This window comes from Phyllobates terribilis, unplaced genomic scaffold (assembly GCF_046119375.1).
Source record: "Phyllobates terribilis strain yellow unplaced genomic scaffold, ASM4611937v1 Scaffold_3__8_contigs__length_932513732, whole genome shotgun sequence".
Classification (NCBI taxonomy): Eukaryota; Metazoa; Chordata; class Amphibia; order Anura; family Dendrobatidae; genus Phyllobates; species Phyllobates terribilis.
Genome location: NW_027362763.1, coordinates 515,996,705 through 516,014,326, shown reverse-complemented (window position 1 = coordinate 516,014,326; position 17,622 = coordinate 515,996,705). Strand labels below are relative to the sequence as shown.

At 45.9% G+C, this 17,622-nt stretch overlaps 1 protein-coding gene across 6 annotated transcripts in view; it reads right to left on the bottom strand.

Annotated features, from left to right (window-relative positions):
• Positions 1-17,622, bottom strand: part of LAMA2 (laminin subunit alpha 2) — a 1,447,346-nt gene that overhangs the window by 374,328 nt on the left and 1,055,396 nt on the right. For 5 of the 6 annotated variants that reach the window (XM_073676060.1, XM_073676058.1, XM_073676059.1 and 2 more), the window contains 2 exons: positions 3,085-3,171; positions 1,262-1,455 (listed from right to left, as the gene is read on the bottom strand). In XM_073676060.1, coding sequence (XP_073532161.1) covers positions 1,262-1,455; positions 3,085-3,171 — 281 coding nt within the window. The remainder of the gene's footprint in view (positions 1-1,261; positions 1,456-3,084; positions 3,172-17,622) is intronic. The other variant, XM_073676061.1, reaches the window with a different exon arrangement.

Here is a 17,622-nt window from a genome sequence, read left to right as displayed (position 1 = left end):
ACAAAATGGAGCTTGTTGCAGACAGAGCGTGCATTCCAGAGTGCTCCAGAGAGAGGGAGCAGCGGGGTGGGCGTCAGGGGGACAGGTTTTGCGCAAGAGAGGTTGTGGTAGTTTGCAGATGGTTTGATGCGACAGGTGGGAGAATTGGTGGAAGGTGCAAGCTGTGGGGGTCCAGGATTGGGAGATATGTCGCCAGCAGTGAGGAGAAGCAGAGAGAGGGACAGCAGGTGGGAGAAAGAGAGTGTCCGGCTTGTTTTATGCTTTGGGAGGATTGATCTGAGGTTGAGGAGCAGCTCTGTAGATGAGGTTAGGTGGGGAGGAAGGAGGGAAGGAGAGATGATGATTTGGTTAGAGGGTGCTGGGGTGTGGGGATAGCGAAGGAGAGTGAGGATTAGAGGGGCAAAAACAGTAAGGGCATATGTGAGCATGATGAAAGGGTAAGGGAAAATGAGAAAGAGAATCTAAGTACAAGTAGTAAATAGTTATTTGTACCTCCTGATCTCTTCTGGCCCATTTCTGGCATATTTCATTCTAGCCCCTTAAAAGCGACTCTTTAAAGCCAGACCGTCTGTCTGAGCCAGACCTGTCTCCCTTAATTTATGGAGTTCAGGCCAGCACATTAGGATGGTCAGGTGTGCAGGAGGGGAGGAGTGGCAGGGACGCTGCTCACAACATGGGTAGAGGGGGGACTAATTAGAACACAGAGGTAGAGACCTATTATACTGACTCGGAACAACACCCGGGTAGCCCACCTCTTGGTGATGACAGTAACTGCAGCAACTTTTCAAGACATTATGGGTTGTGTACCAATGATTGTGCTCTGCTAATTTTCAATACAAAATGTGCATTATTCATCCATATGGCTCATGGCAATAATGAATATAGGAGATCTACTGAGCAGTAAAATGAGTTATATATTTGAAGAGAGAAGTAGCAATATTTTATTGCAAATATAGCAATACCCCTTCTCTGACATTTCCCATGTGTTGGAAAAAGAGTACTTGGGTCTTCATATACATGGAACTCGGCCCAATTGTCATTCTTTTCAAAGCAGTTGTTCTAGGTAATCAGCCAAATTGTTGGACTATTCAGCATATTAACACTATAACATCACTATTATGCAGAACATGCTAATGCCTTTTCTTCTCTTGTCCCCAGGTTTAGTATATGCTTTCTCTAGTTTGACAATTAGGAATAATGCTTAAAACTATGATATAAAGTTTATTTATCAGTTAACATGTTAACATGTTAATATACGTACATGCACACACCGGACCCTCCCGCACATGCCGATCAGTGCAGCCGCCACACTTCAATCCTGTAGCTTCAGATCTACACGTGCATTGGCCAGTGGTTGGGTGACAGATCATGGACAATGACCCATAAGGATTACACTCACATTCCTGACAGGAGCCCCCTGGAATACCTGGATTACCAGTATACCCAGATGCACACCTAAAAATAGAGCATTTAATTTAGTGTATAATATAATAAAACCAGTTATTCAATACAGTAAATAAGAAAAAACAAAAGCAAACTAATTTTTAGGTCAAATGCTTGAAGAAATCCCAACTTAATACAACTCTTCCCCTCTTGCACAGCATAAGCTCCTAAATGTACAGCATTGAAGCAAAACTACAAATATATAGCTATAATTGTGGCCAATGGCAGGTGAAGCACACGGGAAGGGACATTATTGCAAGGAGGGGAAGCACACTGAGGGGGTCATTATCACAAAGAGGTGAAGCACACTGGAAGGGACACTATCACAAGGAGGGGAAGCACACTGAGGAGGTCATTATCACAAAGAGGTGAAGCATACTCAAAAGGAGGGGACGAACACTGGGGAATATTATCATAAGGTGGCACACAGGGCTGAAAAACTAAGGAGGCAAATAGGGGCATTATTACTATAAGGCGGTGACGGGGTACATTATTACTACAGGAAGTTGTAAGAGGGAACAGGGGTGCATTATTATTATAAGAAGACACAGGGGGATATTATTACTGTGTAGCGGCATTGTTACTGTATAGGGCACCAAAAAGGATACCATTATTGTGCAGGACACAGAGAGAGCATTGCTACTGTCTAGGACACTGGTTAGAACACTATATGGTTTGTGTTGAGGTGAAGGAATGCGAGGATAGTGCTGTAAAAGAATAATCCAAAAATGTATGTGCTTTACAATTTGCAGTCATTGATGAAAGAAGTGGTCATGGTGATCTGGGCCAAATTAAAAAGAAAATGCAAAGTGAATGACTGCAGTCAGTGAGAACATCAGCGGTGAGTCACTGAAATCTATCATTATTTGGTCACTGTTTGGTGGTGATATCAGTCTTAGTACAGTAGTTTGAGTTAATGTTCAATAAAGTGGTATTACTACTGTACAGTTTATGCTGGTAAAATGGCGTTATGGACTGGCGGTATTATTTGTCTCCAATATTACAGTAATTATGGTAGTACAGATATTGGTACAGTTGTGTTTGGTAATGATAAGTATGAGGGCATTCTATCACTCTTTGGTGGCATTGGTGTTATTACGCTGTTTTAGCATGGCGGTATTATTTTATTATTTAATGTAATATAACATTATTATTGGTACTATTGGCATTGCAGTAAGCACTGATTTCTGTAGTGTCAGGCAGTATTATATTTGTAATAGAGACCCACATGTGGGGAAGTGGGGGTGCTGCATTGGTCTTTGTACTTCTAAATGCCAAGACTAAATTTCAGTTTGGTCCTGATAAGCAACCACTTCAGCAGGAGGGTAGGGAGAGGGAACCCCAATCAGGAGATGAATATTGGTTTCTTAGATGGGGCCTGCATCAGTCAATCATCTATGGCATCATGTGGACATGTTCTAAATCCCTTGTATCGAATCTTAAACATGATAGCTTAATTGTGCTTGGCTTCTAGTATCTTGGAACCAAGGCTTTTCTTTAGTATGAATATGAATGACTATACTGAGAGATGATATTAAGACAAGAAACCTTCCAGAGGGTTAAATGTGCTGTGGTTTGTATTGAGCTACATACTTAACATCTCCACTTGTGGTTATTGTCTTTAATTGTTTTCCTGTTTACCTTTCACAGTACTGGCCTTCGTATCCCCGAGGACAAGCAGTACATCTGTAATCATTAGTTCCTTGTATGATGCATGTAGGGCTGAAACTAGAAAACAAGTTACAGCATTTATTGATGACATGTGAAATAGAGCAGATCACACTATAATGCATTAATAGAGGAGATAGATTATTAGGTACAAATGCACAGGAAATAAGACGACATCCTGAAATCTATCAAGTCACTGAAAGAATTATTGAAATGGCTTCTCTTCTGTCATTATTGTAGATACACAGGACAATTTAGGATCTTCAAAAATGTTATTTAACCATTACGGCACTAATCGGGTTCAAAAAGTATAGCAATGATGTGATATTTTTCCCACTCTGTTATTTTATTGCTTTCTTAAGGGAAAGTTGAACATAGAAAATTACTCAAAAATATGCCCCAATTAAAACCGAGAAATATGGACACCAGCAAACAATTATTGCCAGGGTTGTTAAATCCTGCCCACAGGGTCAGCCCACCCCTTCAGTCATTCCCCACCTGAAAATGGAAACAAAATCTGCAGGATTTCAATAGGACAGTTTTGCTTTAGGAATAGAGATAAACAAATTGATTTGTAACAAATCAAATTCTAGTGAATTTCTATTAAAATTTTGATTTACTAGAATCTGAATATTGCATTCTTATTCACATGAATTTGAGCAGAAGAAGTGACCAACTGGCTGAAATTTTGCTGCAGAAGAGTAAAAATATATTTACTTCTCCTCACCCACCCCATACCAGTCTCCAGCCACTGATCCTTCGATATAATCATTTGTCTTCTGCTTTCTAACTACTATTTTTTTCTATTTCTTGGCCTCTGACAATGTGGTTCTTCACTAGCTCCCAGAACATCACATGGGGCGTAATGTACATTATTAACGTCAATAGTTTGCATTATGTCTCAAGTGAAGATCAATGGCATGTGTAACCCCAAGTAATAGCACGGGGCCTAGCGAAGAATCACTGCTGGAAGCCCAGTAACAGAAAAATAAATAAGACAGAGAACAGAAAGAAGACAGAGGGCCAAACAGAAGACCAGCATTAGTGGGAGAGGTATGGGAAGAGCTGAAGAGGCTTGCGTATATATTTTTTGTACCCTTTAATGGGAGATTCAATTCGCACCAAATTAATTTGATGAGAATCAAAGTCCCTATCCAAATCCGAGTGAATCTGCTTGATTTCAATGCAAGGAGATTCGTTCATCCATTGGAAAAATTGGAATTTATGAATTCTCATTTCAAAATTGCATTAAAAGCACCAGTCTAATATTGTGTAACTCTCTTTTGTAGCACAAAAGCAGAATTGAAACTTTGAGGATTGAACTCCACAAGACCTCTGAAAAGTTTCAGCAATTTGTGCTACAGTAATTCTTCTTTGATGTAGTCTTTGCGCCTCACACCTTTGATAGTTATGTTCCTCTTGCCAATCAACTGTTATTAGCTCTGACAAAGGCCAGATTTCAACCCTAAATGGAGATGTATAGCACAGCGTAGCAGTCACTGTGCAGAACTGCTACTGGGGATAAAAGCAGTGGTCAGTGGGGTGCTAAGTGTCAGACCTCCCCCCATCTGATATCAATAACCAATCCTAAAGATGGGTCCTTAATATTAAATTCCAGTACAACTCCTATAACCACTTTTAGTAGGTACTAACGACTACACACCAGGAATACCTTATATGATGACCTAACCTCTTCTTTAGATGCTTTGAATCATTGGCCTTGCTATCACAATTAAGCCCATGGCAGAAACATTTAGATCTATTTTCCTATTTTTTAAACTAAAAGGAAATATGTCAGCAGGCTTTTGCTATCTCATCTGAGAGCAGCCTGATGTAGGCAAAGAGAAGCTGATTAAAGCGATGTAGCACTTAGATTACTGGGTGCAGCAGTTGTGACACAATTGAGTTCTTAGATGTAGCATGTAGCAGCTCAGAAAGATAACCCTGCCAATACCAGGCTGTCTATATACATTGTCTATTCACAATGAGCTGCTTATCGGAGGAGGCATCGTGTTCAGACCAGGGCTCATGTGAGCTGTAGTCCAGGTAGTGATAATCTTCTGGTGATAAAACATTCATTGTATGGAAACACCACACAGCCTAGTAAGTGACATATTCCTAAAATCAGTGTCTCGGTCACTATCTCTTGCTGTCCTCAGATTACATAACAAAAACCTGCTGACAGATTCCCTTTAAGTTATAGCTGATGGATATATAATGTAGGGTTTATTCTGCAGTATTCCAACTATATTGAAAAGCGTTATTGACTATGCGTTTATACCATGTGCTATATACTTTCTCTATAACAGTAGTCAATGCCGGATACATTATAAGCAATTTCAAAGAAATACTGTTACAAATTTCTGGAGCAAAATATTTTATTCACTTTTCAATTGTTCATCGAAATGAAATTACTTAATGTTCCTGAATGTATCCTAGATATAAAAGGATGTCAAAGTAGTTTACTGCTTTTGCAACTAAATATGTTATCATAGAGCATTCTCTTTAGTCCAACTTTCCAGTAATTGTGGATTGTGAAATTCATCATCCTTATGTTACTTTACACTGCATGATTATGGGGACAAAAGTATTCCTAAGAATGCTTGCTTCCCCATAATTGTGCAGTGGAAACAGGCTGCTGGTCACCCCGTGAATGAGCTACTGCTCGCTAAGTGGGTGAAATGATCTTTAGGCTAGTGTAACGGGTCTGGGAGGCGGAACCTCTGAGCTACTATACAAGGGAGCGGTCCTTGTAAGGGAGTGGGTGGCGACCAGGCAGGCAGTCACAGCAGGTGACCGGGACAGTCTCTGGAAGAACGGGCAGGAGGTCACGGCAAGTGACCGGGGCAGTCTCTGGATGAACGGGCAGATGGTCACGGCAAGTGACCGGGGCAGTCTCTGGATGAACGGGCAGATGGTCACGGCAAGTGACCGGGGCAGTCTCTGGGTAAAGGGTTGGTACGACCTGTGGCGGCTGATGGTAGACGTGAGCTCCCAGGTGAGCAGGCGAGAGTCTCTGGATAACCGGGTGGTCACAGCATGTGACGGCGGAGCCTCCAGGAAGACCAACAGACAGGCGGCAGATGAGCGCTCCCAGGTGAGCGGGCAGAAGTCTCTGGACAGGCGGGTGGTCACAGCACGTGACGGCAGAGCCTCCAGGTAGGCTAGCAGACAGGCAGCAGATGAGCGCTCCCAGGTGAGCGGGCAAGCTGGTCCATAGACAGACTGACAGGAGTTGGAAGGCAGACCGTCGGACCTCAGGCAAGCAGGCAGGTAGCTGATGTGCGCTCCCAGGTGAGCGGGCAAGCTGGTCCTTAGACAGACTGACAGGAGTTGTAAGGCAGACCGTCGGACCTCAGGCTAGCAGGCAGGTAGCAGAATATCAGGCAGGAATAAGACAGCAAGCTGGCAGGAATCTGGCAGGTAACTGGCAACGGGACCTGAGGGCTGAAGCAGAGTAGTGAACAGTGCAACAACATTGCTCGGGCACCTCCATTTTGGAGGAGGTGCCTTATATATGGTGAAGTCCTCCGGCCATTGGCCGGGGACTCCTTAGGACGGCGCGCGCGGCCCCTTTAAGAGGGAGGGAGAGCGCGCGCGCCCTAAGCACAGTGGCCGGGAAGGAGCGCGCGCTGCCAGCAGAGCGGGAGGAGGACGCCGGGCACGGAGCAGAGAGGTGAGGGGAACAGCGTCCCTGCCTAGCAGAGGGCAGGGACGCCGGCGCTACAGTACCCCCCCTTTAGGCCCCCCCTTTTTTAGGCCAGACAGAAATTTAGCAAGGATAAGAGGGGCATGGATGTTCTCCCGGGGCTCCCACGTTCTCTCCTCAGGACCAAACCCCTTCCAATCTACTAGAAAAAAGGTCTTTCCTCTTACCCTTTTGGTGGCAAGAATGTTCTCTACCTCAAACTCGTCCTCAGCAGAAACCGGAGCAGGAGGCGTACCTGTAGACTTGGAAAAAGAGTTAAGTACCACAGGTTTGAGGAGAGATACATGGAAGGAGTTAGGGATCCATAAGTTGGCCGGGAGTTTCAATTTATAGGCCACCGGGTTGATCTGACTGATGACCTCCAGAGGACCGATGAACCGAGGCCCTAACTTGTAAGAAGGTATCTTGAGTCGGACATATTTAGATGAGAGCCAGACTTTATCTCCAGGACGAAATTGTGGAGGATCCAGGCGTTTTTTGTCAGCGTGTCTTTTCATCCGTTCGGACGACTGAAGGAGTGCGGATCGGGTACTCTCCCAAATGGAGGAAAATTTGCTAACGAGAGATTCCGGAGCCGGATTGTCCACAGAGGTGGAGACAGGAAAAGGAATCCGAGGATGCTGACCGAAGACTACAAAAAATGGGGATTTGGAGGAGGATTCGCTCTCGTGATTGTTATAAGAGAACTCGGCCCATGGTAGGAGATCCACCCAGTCTGAATGATGGGCATTAACGAAGTGCCGGAGGTAACTGGTCAGGTTCTGATTGATCCGCTCCACTTGACCATTGGACTGTGGGTGGTAAGCGGAAGAGAAGTCCAGGGTGACGTCTAGCAGTTTACAAGTGGCTCTACAGAAGCGTGAGGTGAACTGTACCCCACGATCCGACACGATGTGGAGGGGCAGGCCATGAAGACGAAAGATGTGACGAATAAAGTCTTTAGCTAGCTCGGGTGCAGACGGGAGGCCTGGCAGGGGAACGAAATGAGCCATCTTGGAGAAGCGGTCAGCGACCACCCAAATGACCGTACAACCGGCAGAGACTGGGAGGTCAGTTATAAAGTCCATTGCTATATGCTGCCAGGGGGCAGCAGGTACAGAAAGCGGAAGGAGGCGACCGGCTGGCAGATGTCTCGGAACCTTGTTGCGGGCGCAGGACACACAGGCAGAAACAAAGTCTATTACGTCCTTGTGCAGGGTAGGCCACCAGTAGTGCCGGGTAATAAGCTGTAGGGTCTTTTTCTGACCGGCATGGCCAGCCAGTTTAGACGAGTGACCCCAGTGAAGGATCTTCTCCCGATCAGGTACTGATACGAACGTCTTTCCGGGAGGGAGACGATTTAGACTCACGGGAGCCACCTGCATTACTCTGGCGGGATCGATGATGTGTTTCGGATCTTCCTCGAGATCAGACACCAGAAAGGATCGAGACAAGGCGTCCGCCTTGACGTTTTTGTCAGCCGGGCGAAAATGAAGAACAAAATCAAAGCGAGCAAAAAACAAGGACCACCGGGCTTGGCGCGGGTTAAGTCTCTGGGCATGCTGGAGGTAAGCCAAGTTCTTGTGGTCAGTGTAAATTATTACCGGGTGAAGAGCCCCCTCGAGCAGGTAACGCCACTCCTCCAATGCCAGTTTGATGGCCAATAACTCTCGGTCTCCTATGGAATAATTGCGCTCTGAGGAGGAGAAGAGTTTAGAGAAGAAGCCGCAAGTTACCATCCTCCCGGAAGATGATTTTTGAGTAAGTACCGCTCCGGCTCCAGAGGAGGAGGCGTCAACTTCCAGGAAGAACTGCTTGTTGCCGTCCGGGCGATGCAGCACCGGGGCGGAAGAGAAGGCCTGTTTTAAGGAAAGAAAGGCCTCCTCTGCTTCGGGCGGCCACTCTTTGGGATTAGTACCCTTACGGGTGAGCGCGGAAATTGGGGCAGTCCGGGAAGAGAAGTGTGGTATGAAGAGGCGGTAGTAGTTGGCGAAGCCCAGGAACCGCTGAATGGCCTTCAACCCCTCCGGTCGAGGCCATTTCTCGATGGCAGACAGTTTCTCTGGATCCATTCGTAGGCCGGTCTGAGAAATAATGTAGCCCAAAAACGGAAGCGAGGTCTGCTCAAAGAGGCACTTCTCGTATTTAGCGAAGAGGTGATTCTGCCTGAGCCTGAGCAGGACCTGACGAACGTCCCTCCGGTGAGCCTGGAGATCCGGAGAGAAGATCAAGATGTCGTCCAGGTACACCACTACGCAGGAGTAGAGAAGGTCCCGGAAGATGTCATTGACCAACTCTTGAAAGACGGCAGGAGCGTTACAGAGACCAAAGGGCATTACCAGAAATTCATTGTGGCCGTCCCGGGTGTTGAATGCCGTCTTCCATTCATCCCCCTGACGGATACGAACCAGGTTGTACGCCCCACGGAGGTCCAGTTTGGTGAAGATTCTAGCCCCCCTCAGACGATCAAATAACTCCGGAATGAGCGGAAGGGGGTACTTATTCTTCACCGTGATCTGGTTAAGGCCTCTATAGTCTATACAGGGACGGAGAGAGCCATCCTTCTTTTTGACGAAAAAGAAGCCTGCTCCTGCCGGGGAGGTTAATTTTCCCGATGAATCCCCTGGCCAGATTCTCCTCAATATATTCGGACATCGACCGGGTCTCAGCAGCGGATAATGGATAAATACGCCCACGGGGAGGAGTAGTACCGGGTAACAGGTCGATAGGGCAGTCGTATGGTCTATGAGGGAGTAGTGTCTCTGCCTCCTTTATATTAAAGACATCAGCATAAGACCAATAAGGAATCGGAAGTCCAGGTAGATTAGCTGGGGTAGGAGAAGGACGGACGGGATGGACGGGAACCAGACAGGTCTTATGGCAGTCCTGTCCCCAGCAAAGGACCTCTCCGGTCTGCCAGTCAAGCACGGGTGCATGTCTCTGGAGCCAAGGTAGACCTAGCAAGAGGGCGTGAGAGAGTCCAGGCAGAACATGAAAGGAGATACTCTCAAAATGCAGCATTCCCACCTGCAGAGTAATGGATTCGGTGATGAGTTGGATGGGGCGTGGTAAGAGACCCCCATCCACGGCAGCAACAGACAAGGGTACAGCCAGAGGTTTGGTGGGGATGCGGTATTTCTCTACCAGGGACTGTGAAATAAGATTCCCGGCTGCTCCAGAGTCAAGTTGGGCTAGTTCGAAATAACGGTTCTCCCCGCAGACGATTGAGACTGACAGCAGCAGAGATGGAGAGGATTTATTCTTGTCTAGGTCGACCTCTCTGAGCGAACCTAGACACAGGCGTTTCCCGACCTCTCCGGGCAGGCACGGATCCGGTGCTCCTTACTGCCACAGTAGAAGCAGCTCCCCTCGGCACGGCGTAAGTCCTGACGGGTTTTGACCATCTTGGTCTGGTCGACCTGCATAGGCTCAGGAGAGTGTACCTGGGGAGAGACGGAGGGAGTGACGGGTTTCTGAAAAGTAGGAGCTAGACGTGGAAACCTCCTCTCACGGGTGACCTCTTTGGCACGCTCCTGGAACCGTAGGTCAATCCGGGTGGCAAGAGTTATTAGGTCATCGAGAGTGGTAGGAATGTCCCGACCGGCAAGTTCATCTTTAATACGGCCGGACAGACCCTCCCAGAAGACGGATACCAGAGCGTCGTTATCCCAGGCCAGCTCCGAGGCAAGGGTACGGAACCGTATGGCATATTGGCCCACGGTGAGACTTCCCTGACGGAGGCGTAGCAGTGATGATGCGGATGAGGTCTTCCGTCCGGGTTCGTCGAAGACTTTCCGGAAAGCCGTGAGAAAGGCAGGCAAGTCGGACACCAGGGGGTCTCCTCTCTCCCATAGAGGATTTAGCCAGGCCAGGGCCTCCCCGGTGAGATGGGACATGATGAAGGCAATTTTGGCCCGGTCGGAGTTAAACTGGTGGGACAATAGTTCAAAGTGCAGGGTGCACTGATTTATGAAGCCCCGAGCCTGGGCGGAGTCGCCTCCGAAGCGAGGAGGTGCAGAAAGCCGGGGTCCGGGGTAGGATACCATGGTATTAGTGGGCAGCGGAGCTGCCGGATTGCGAGTCATGGCACTGGCGGAGGTTGCTGGCGGAGCAGTCAGAGTGTCCAGGCAAGAATTGACATTCCGCAGGTGACCCAGGATGGACTCCTGTTGGGACCTCTGACGGGACAGTTCATGACACAGGTCCGAGAGCGAGGGAGCTTGGGTGCCACCGGGTTCCATGGCCCGAGCAAACTGTAACGGGTCTGGGAGGCGGAACCTCTGAGCTACTATACAAGGGGGCGGTCCTTGTAAGGGAGCGGGTGGCGACCAGGCAGGCAGTCACAGCAGGTGACCGGGACAGTCTCTGGAAGAACGGGCAGGAGGTCACGGCAAGTGACCGGGGCAGTCTCTGGATGAACGGGCAGATGGTCACGGCAAGTGACCGGGGCAGTCTCTGGATGAACGGGCAGATGGTCACGGCAAGTGACCGGGGCAGTCTCTGGGTAAAGGGTTGGTACGACCTGTGGCGGCTGATGGTAGACGTGAGCTCCCAGGTGAGCAGGCGAGAGTCTCTGGATAACCGGGTGGTCACAGCATGTGACGGCGGAGCCTCCAGGAAGACCAACAGACAGGCGGCAGATGAGCGCTCCCAGGTGAGCGGGCAGAAGTCTCTGGACAGGCGGGTGGTCACAGCACGTGACGGCAGAGCCTCCAGGTAGGCTAGCAGACAGGCAGCAGATGAGCGCTCCCAGGTGAGCGGGCAGGAGTCACTGGACAGGCAGGTGGTCACAGCACGTGACGGCGGAGCCTCCAGGTAGGCTAGCAGGCAGGTAGCAGATGTGCGCTCCCAGGTGAGCGGGCAAGCTGGTCCATAGACAGACTGACAGGAGTTGGAAGGCAGACCGTCGGATCTCAGGCAAGCAGGCAGGTAGCTGATGTGCGCTCCCAGGTGAGCGGGCAAGCTGGTCCTTAGACAGACTGACAGGAGTTGTAAGGCAGACCGTCGGACCTCAGGCTAGCAGGCAGGTAGCAGAATATCAGGCAGGAATAAGACAGCAAGCTGGCAGGAATCTGGCAGGTATCTGGCAGGTAACTGGCAACGGGACCTGAGGGCTGAAGCAGAGTAGTGAACAGTGCAACAACATTGCTCGGGCACCTCCATTTTGGAGGAGGTGCCTTATATATGGTGAAGTCCTCCGGCCATTGGCCGGGGACTCCTTAGGACGGCGCGCGTGGCCCCTTTAAGAGGGAGGGAGAGCGCGCGCGCGCGCCCTAAGCACAGTGGCCGGGAAGGAGCGCGCGCTGCCAGCAGAGCGGGAGGAGGACGCTGGGCACGGAGCAGAGAGGTGAGGGGAACAGCGTCCCTGCCTAGCAGAGGGCAGGGACGCCGGCGATACAGCTAGCTTAAAAGACCATTTTTTGGCAGCACATTGTTTGCTCTTTTATGTTTGTTCTATTATGGCTGTAGTCACCCCCTTCCCTCCTATTGGGCCTCTGTGTAGCTGCATATGTCATGATAATGATATAAGCGCAACAAGCTACAAAGTACTATAGACACTTTTTAGGCTATAGAAATTATTGCCGCAATTCTATATGTACTGTATCAATGTAGATCTAAAATTGTTTAAGGACATTTTTGCCCTGAGAAACGAATTAAGGCTGCGTGCACACGATGCGTTTTTCATGCGTTTATGCTGCGGAATTTCCGCAGCGGAAATGCATCAAAAACACATGGTAATCCGCACCCCATGGTCCCCAATGGCATTCCACAATGTCAATGCACATGCTGCGGATTTTTCCGCAGTGTTTCTGCAGCACAAATAAATCCGCTGCATGTTCATTAATTTTGCGGAAGCGCAGCGGAAGCGCTGCCATTGACTTGCATTGAGATGCATAATATCCGTGTCTGTACATTTGTACAAGCAGCTTCTATGCGTCTCTATGTGCGGATGGTACCTAGTTCTGGAGGAGAGGAGAATCTCATCCAGACCTGAGTACCATTGTACCTGTGAAAAAAGAATAAAATAAAAAATAAAGTTATATTCACCTGTCCGGCAGCTTCTCTCTGCTTGCCGGCAGCGCTTCTCCTTCCAGGACCTGAGATGACGTCGCGGTCAAGTGACCGCAGGCTGTCTCGCGAGATGCCGGCAACCCGGAAGAAGCCAGGACGAGCGCGACAGCACACGTGGCGGCATCGGAGGTAAGTATAGCTTTTATTTTTTGATTTTTACGGTCACACTGTATAAATCCATGCTGTTTGCATGGATTTATATAGTGTGACCTAGTTGTCAAGCACTTTCCAAGTGATGCTATCGCCTGGAAAGTTCTTGTCAGTCCGCATGCGGAAACACATGTATTCTGCAGGAATCTGCATGCGTTTTTTCTGCCAGGGTGATGCAGAAATGCTGCAGAAATTTTCTGCTTCATTTCTGCATCGTGGGCACATAGCCTAACCCCTTCATGACATTTGGCGTAAGTTTACGTCATGGTCGGGAAAGGGTTCCCGCAAAATTATGTAAATTTACGTCATGGCAATCATGTGGGCACAGGAGCTGCCGACTGCCGCCCGTAGATCGGCTTAATTTATAGTCGAGACCAAATGGTCACTGCCATGAGCGGTCTCTGTACTGTTCCAGGCCACTTAATCCCCTAAATGCCGTGATTGAGAGTGATTGCAGCATTTGGAACTCAGGGAGAGGGAGGGGGCTACCTCTCCTTTCAGTTCGGTGCCTCGCGGCATCATCACAAAGGCCCGATCATTACCATGGCAACTTGAGGGGTCGTTATGAAGACCTCTGAGTCAATCAGCTTTGGCAAGTGTGTTAGACCATTCTGAGAGCATGTTCTAAGAGGCTTCTGTCCATGCAGCACTGACAGAAAAAAAGTAAAAATTGTAAAAATGTTGTAAAAATTTTATTTAAAAAAAAAAAATCTATATATATATATATAAAACAAAAATCATAAAATAAACAAAAAAAATAAAAAAAATATTAAACCAATAAAAAGGTATATTTATATAAAAAAATAATAAAAAAATACACATATTTGGTATTGCCACTTCCGGAACGACCCAATCTTTAAAACTGTAACACTATTTAACCCCTTCAGTGAACCCAGTAAAAAAAAAATTATAAAAAAATTGTCAAAAAAATAATGTTTTTTCATCATCCCGCAAACAAAAAGTAAAATTAAATGTGATTACAAAGACAAATGTAAATAAAAATGGTACAGATGAAACCAACATCTTGTTCTGCAAAAAAAAAACTGCCACACAGCTCCGTCAGCAGCGAATTAAAAAAGTTACAGCATTCAGAATATACCGATTCAAAAGCAATTCCTTTTCCTATAAAATAGTTTTTATTGTGTAAAAGAGCCTAAGCATAAAAAATTATACAAATGTGGTATCTTTGTAATCTTACTGACCCGAAAAATAAAGCTGCCTTATTAATTTTACCATAAGGTCAATATCATAAAAAAATTCCTGAATTGTTGTTTTCTGCTTATTCTGCCTTCCAAAAATCGGAATAGAAAGAGATGAAAAAATGTTATGTGTTCAAAAATGGTACCAATAAAAATGTCAACTCGTCCCGCATAAAACAAGTCCTGTCGTGACTCTGTCAGCAGAAATATAGAAAAATTGTAACTCTCAAAATACTGTATGGCGATGCAAAAACTTTATTTTGCCAAAAAGCGTCTTTTAGTGTGTGACAGCTGCCAAACATAAAAACCCGATATAAATCTGGTATCGCTGTAATTGCACCGACCCGAAAGAATAAAGTCATCTAACCACTAATACCTTATGAGGAATAGTGTAAAAAATAAATACAACCAATTCTTCAGCTGTTGTTGATTTGTTCATTCTGTCTCCCAAAGATTGCAGTAAGGCTCATCTCACATTTATCCTGCGATCTACACTGAGTGCTTACACTGGGGTTTCCGTGTAAATCTCTGAAATATGTGATTCAGATGGAATCCCCTGTGGAAGATTCCCTATAATGAGGCAGATGGAGATACTGTGGACTCTGTTAGGTTTATGATCCGGCGGTGTCCTTCTTTGAAAGCGTGCATAAAAGTGAGGTTGGGCCACAGTTTTGTGCACCTCCGAAAAGAAGGGAACCACTGAACATAGGCCAGATGGAGTAAATAGTAACTTTGAGGCCTCATTATAGTAAATGGATACCTTGGGGTTTCATCTGAATCACGTCTCTCAGAGATTTAGATGGAAACCCCAATGTAAGTTCTCAGCATAAAGAGCAGGATAAATGTGATCCAAAATGTTATGTAAAATGTTCCCAATAAAAGCTTCAACTCAATCAACAAAAAAAACAAGTCCACACTCAGATTCGTCATCTGTCAATGAAAATATGGGAGGCTTCCAAATTACTGGTAGCACAAAGGCTCTGAAAAAGCGCGAAGGCTTCTTGCCCCTCAAAAGAAATCCAACTAATTATGTACTCCCAATTTCAAATGCCCCTCTCCATTTTGAGCCCCACATTGTGCCTAAACCACATTTAGCATCCACATACAGTTATATTAAAAAGTTTGGGCACCCGTATTAATCTAAAGCTTAATGTTTTATAAAAATTGGTGTTTTTGCAACAGCTATTTCAGTTTGATATATGTAATAACTGTGGGACACAGTAATGTTTCTGCCTTGAAATGAGATTTATTGTACTAACAGAAAATGTGCAATCTGCATTCAAACAAAATTTGCATAACAAACTGTGAGGTCGATTTTTTTCTTATTAGCCTTTATAAAATTTAAATTTTAGGGCTAAAATAATATTTTAGTGATAAAAATGTAGTAATTCTTCCATCCCCATCCAATGGCATAAAATTATGTGAGGCACATGTGATGTTACTGCACCCCTAGATGAATTCACTGGGGGATGTAGTTTGTAAAATGGTGTCAGTTATTGAGGGGTTCTGCTGTTCTGGCACCTCAAGGGCTCTACCAATGTGGCATGGCACCCTCAAACCATTCTTGCAAAATCTGAATTTCCATACGGCGCTCCTTCCATACTGAGCTTTGCACTGTGCCTCAAAAGTAGATTTTGACCATATATGGTGTATTGGCATACTAAGGAGAAATTGCATAACTACAGTGTCCATTTTAGGACATGATCAGGTAGCAAAATCAAACATCAGAATGATGTCAGTTTGAGGCTAAATACCCTGTCTGATAAGTGATCCTGACAAGTGACTTTGATAAGTGACTTTTACAACTGTAATAACAATAAAAAAGTCACTGTTTGCTGATGGGACTTGAACCCAAAATTCTGCATCCAGAAGCCAGTGCACTAACCACTGAGCTATAAACTCAGCTGATGAAACCTAGGAGTTCTGTTTAGTTATGTGATTTTCAGTGCAAACCTGTCTGAAACTGATTGGAACTTTCAGAAATACCTCCTCCAAGCCAAATTCAAATGATGTTTGATTTTGATGTGTGAGTCTGATGTGTGACTTTCTTCAAACAGAACCAAATAGAACTCATAGGTTTCATCAACTGAGTTTATAGCTCAGTGGTTAGTGCACTGGCTTCTGGATGCAGAATTTTTGGTTCAAGTCCCATCTGCAAACTGTGATTTTTTTTTTATTATTATTATTACAGTTGTAAAAGTCACTTGTCAGGATCACTTGTCAGAGTCACTTGTCAGGATCACCTGTCAGACAGGGTATTTAGCCTCAAACTGACATCATTCTGATGTTTGATTTTGATATCTGATCATGTTCTAAAATGGACACTGTACATAACAAATTGTATCATTCATTTTATCCTATTATCCTTTTTAACCCCTTTAGAGCCCATGCCGTATTAGTACGCACATTTGCGTACCCACAGTTCAGTGAGGGCTGCTGCGCTGAGCCCTCACTGAACGGAGCACCTGTCAGCTGATTCTTACAGCTGACATGTGCCCGCAACAGCCGCGGGTGTAATCGCGATCCACCCGCGGCTGTTAACATATTAAATGCCGCTGTCAATCTCCGACAGCGACATTTAACGCACGCTTCCGGGTTGAACGTCATAAGCCCCGCCCACCGGCGACCCCGTCACGTGATCGCGGGTCGCCGATGGGCGTGCATGACAACCCAGGGTCTGCAGCAGACGCCTGTGGTTGTCATGATCTCGTCGCTATGAGCGCCACCTAGTGGTCGGCGCTCATAGCACAGGACCATTTCTGCTATATGCAGGGGATCTGCTCGTCCCCTGTATGTAGCAGAGATGATCAGACAACAGCTGCTTCTAGTCTCCTATGGAGACTATTGAAGCATGCAGTAAGTGAAAAAAAAATGTTTTTAAAAATATAAAAAAAATAAAAAAAATATAAAAGTTTAAATCACCCCCCTTTTGCCCCATTCAAAATAAAATCTAAAAAAAAAAACCCCACATACACATATTTGGTATCGCCGCGTTCAGAATCGCCCCATCTATCAATATAAAAAAAGAATTAATCCGATCGGTAAACGGTGTAACGATAAAAAAATTCTAAACGCCAGAATTACGTTTTTTGGTCGCCGCAAAATTGCAATAAAATGCAATAACGGGCGATCAAAACATCAGATCTACCCCAAATGTTATCAATAAAAACATCAGCCTGGTGCACAAAAAATAAGCCCTCACCCAGCCCCAGATCCCGAAAACTGGAGACGCTACAGGTCTCGGAACATGGCGCTATTTTTTTTTAGTTTTTTTTACCAAATTTTGGAATTTTTTTTCACCACTTAAATATAAAATAACCTATACATGTTTGGTGTCTACGAACTCGTAATGACCTGAAAAATAAGAATGGAAAGTCAGTTTTAGCATTCAGTGAACGTGGT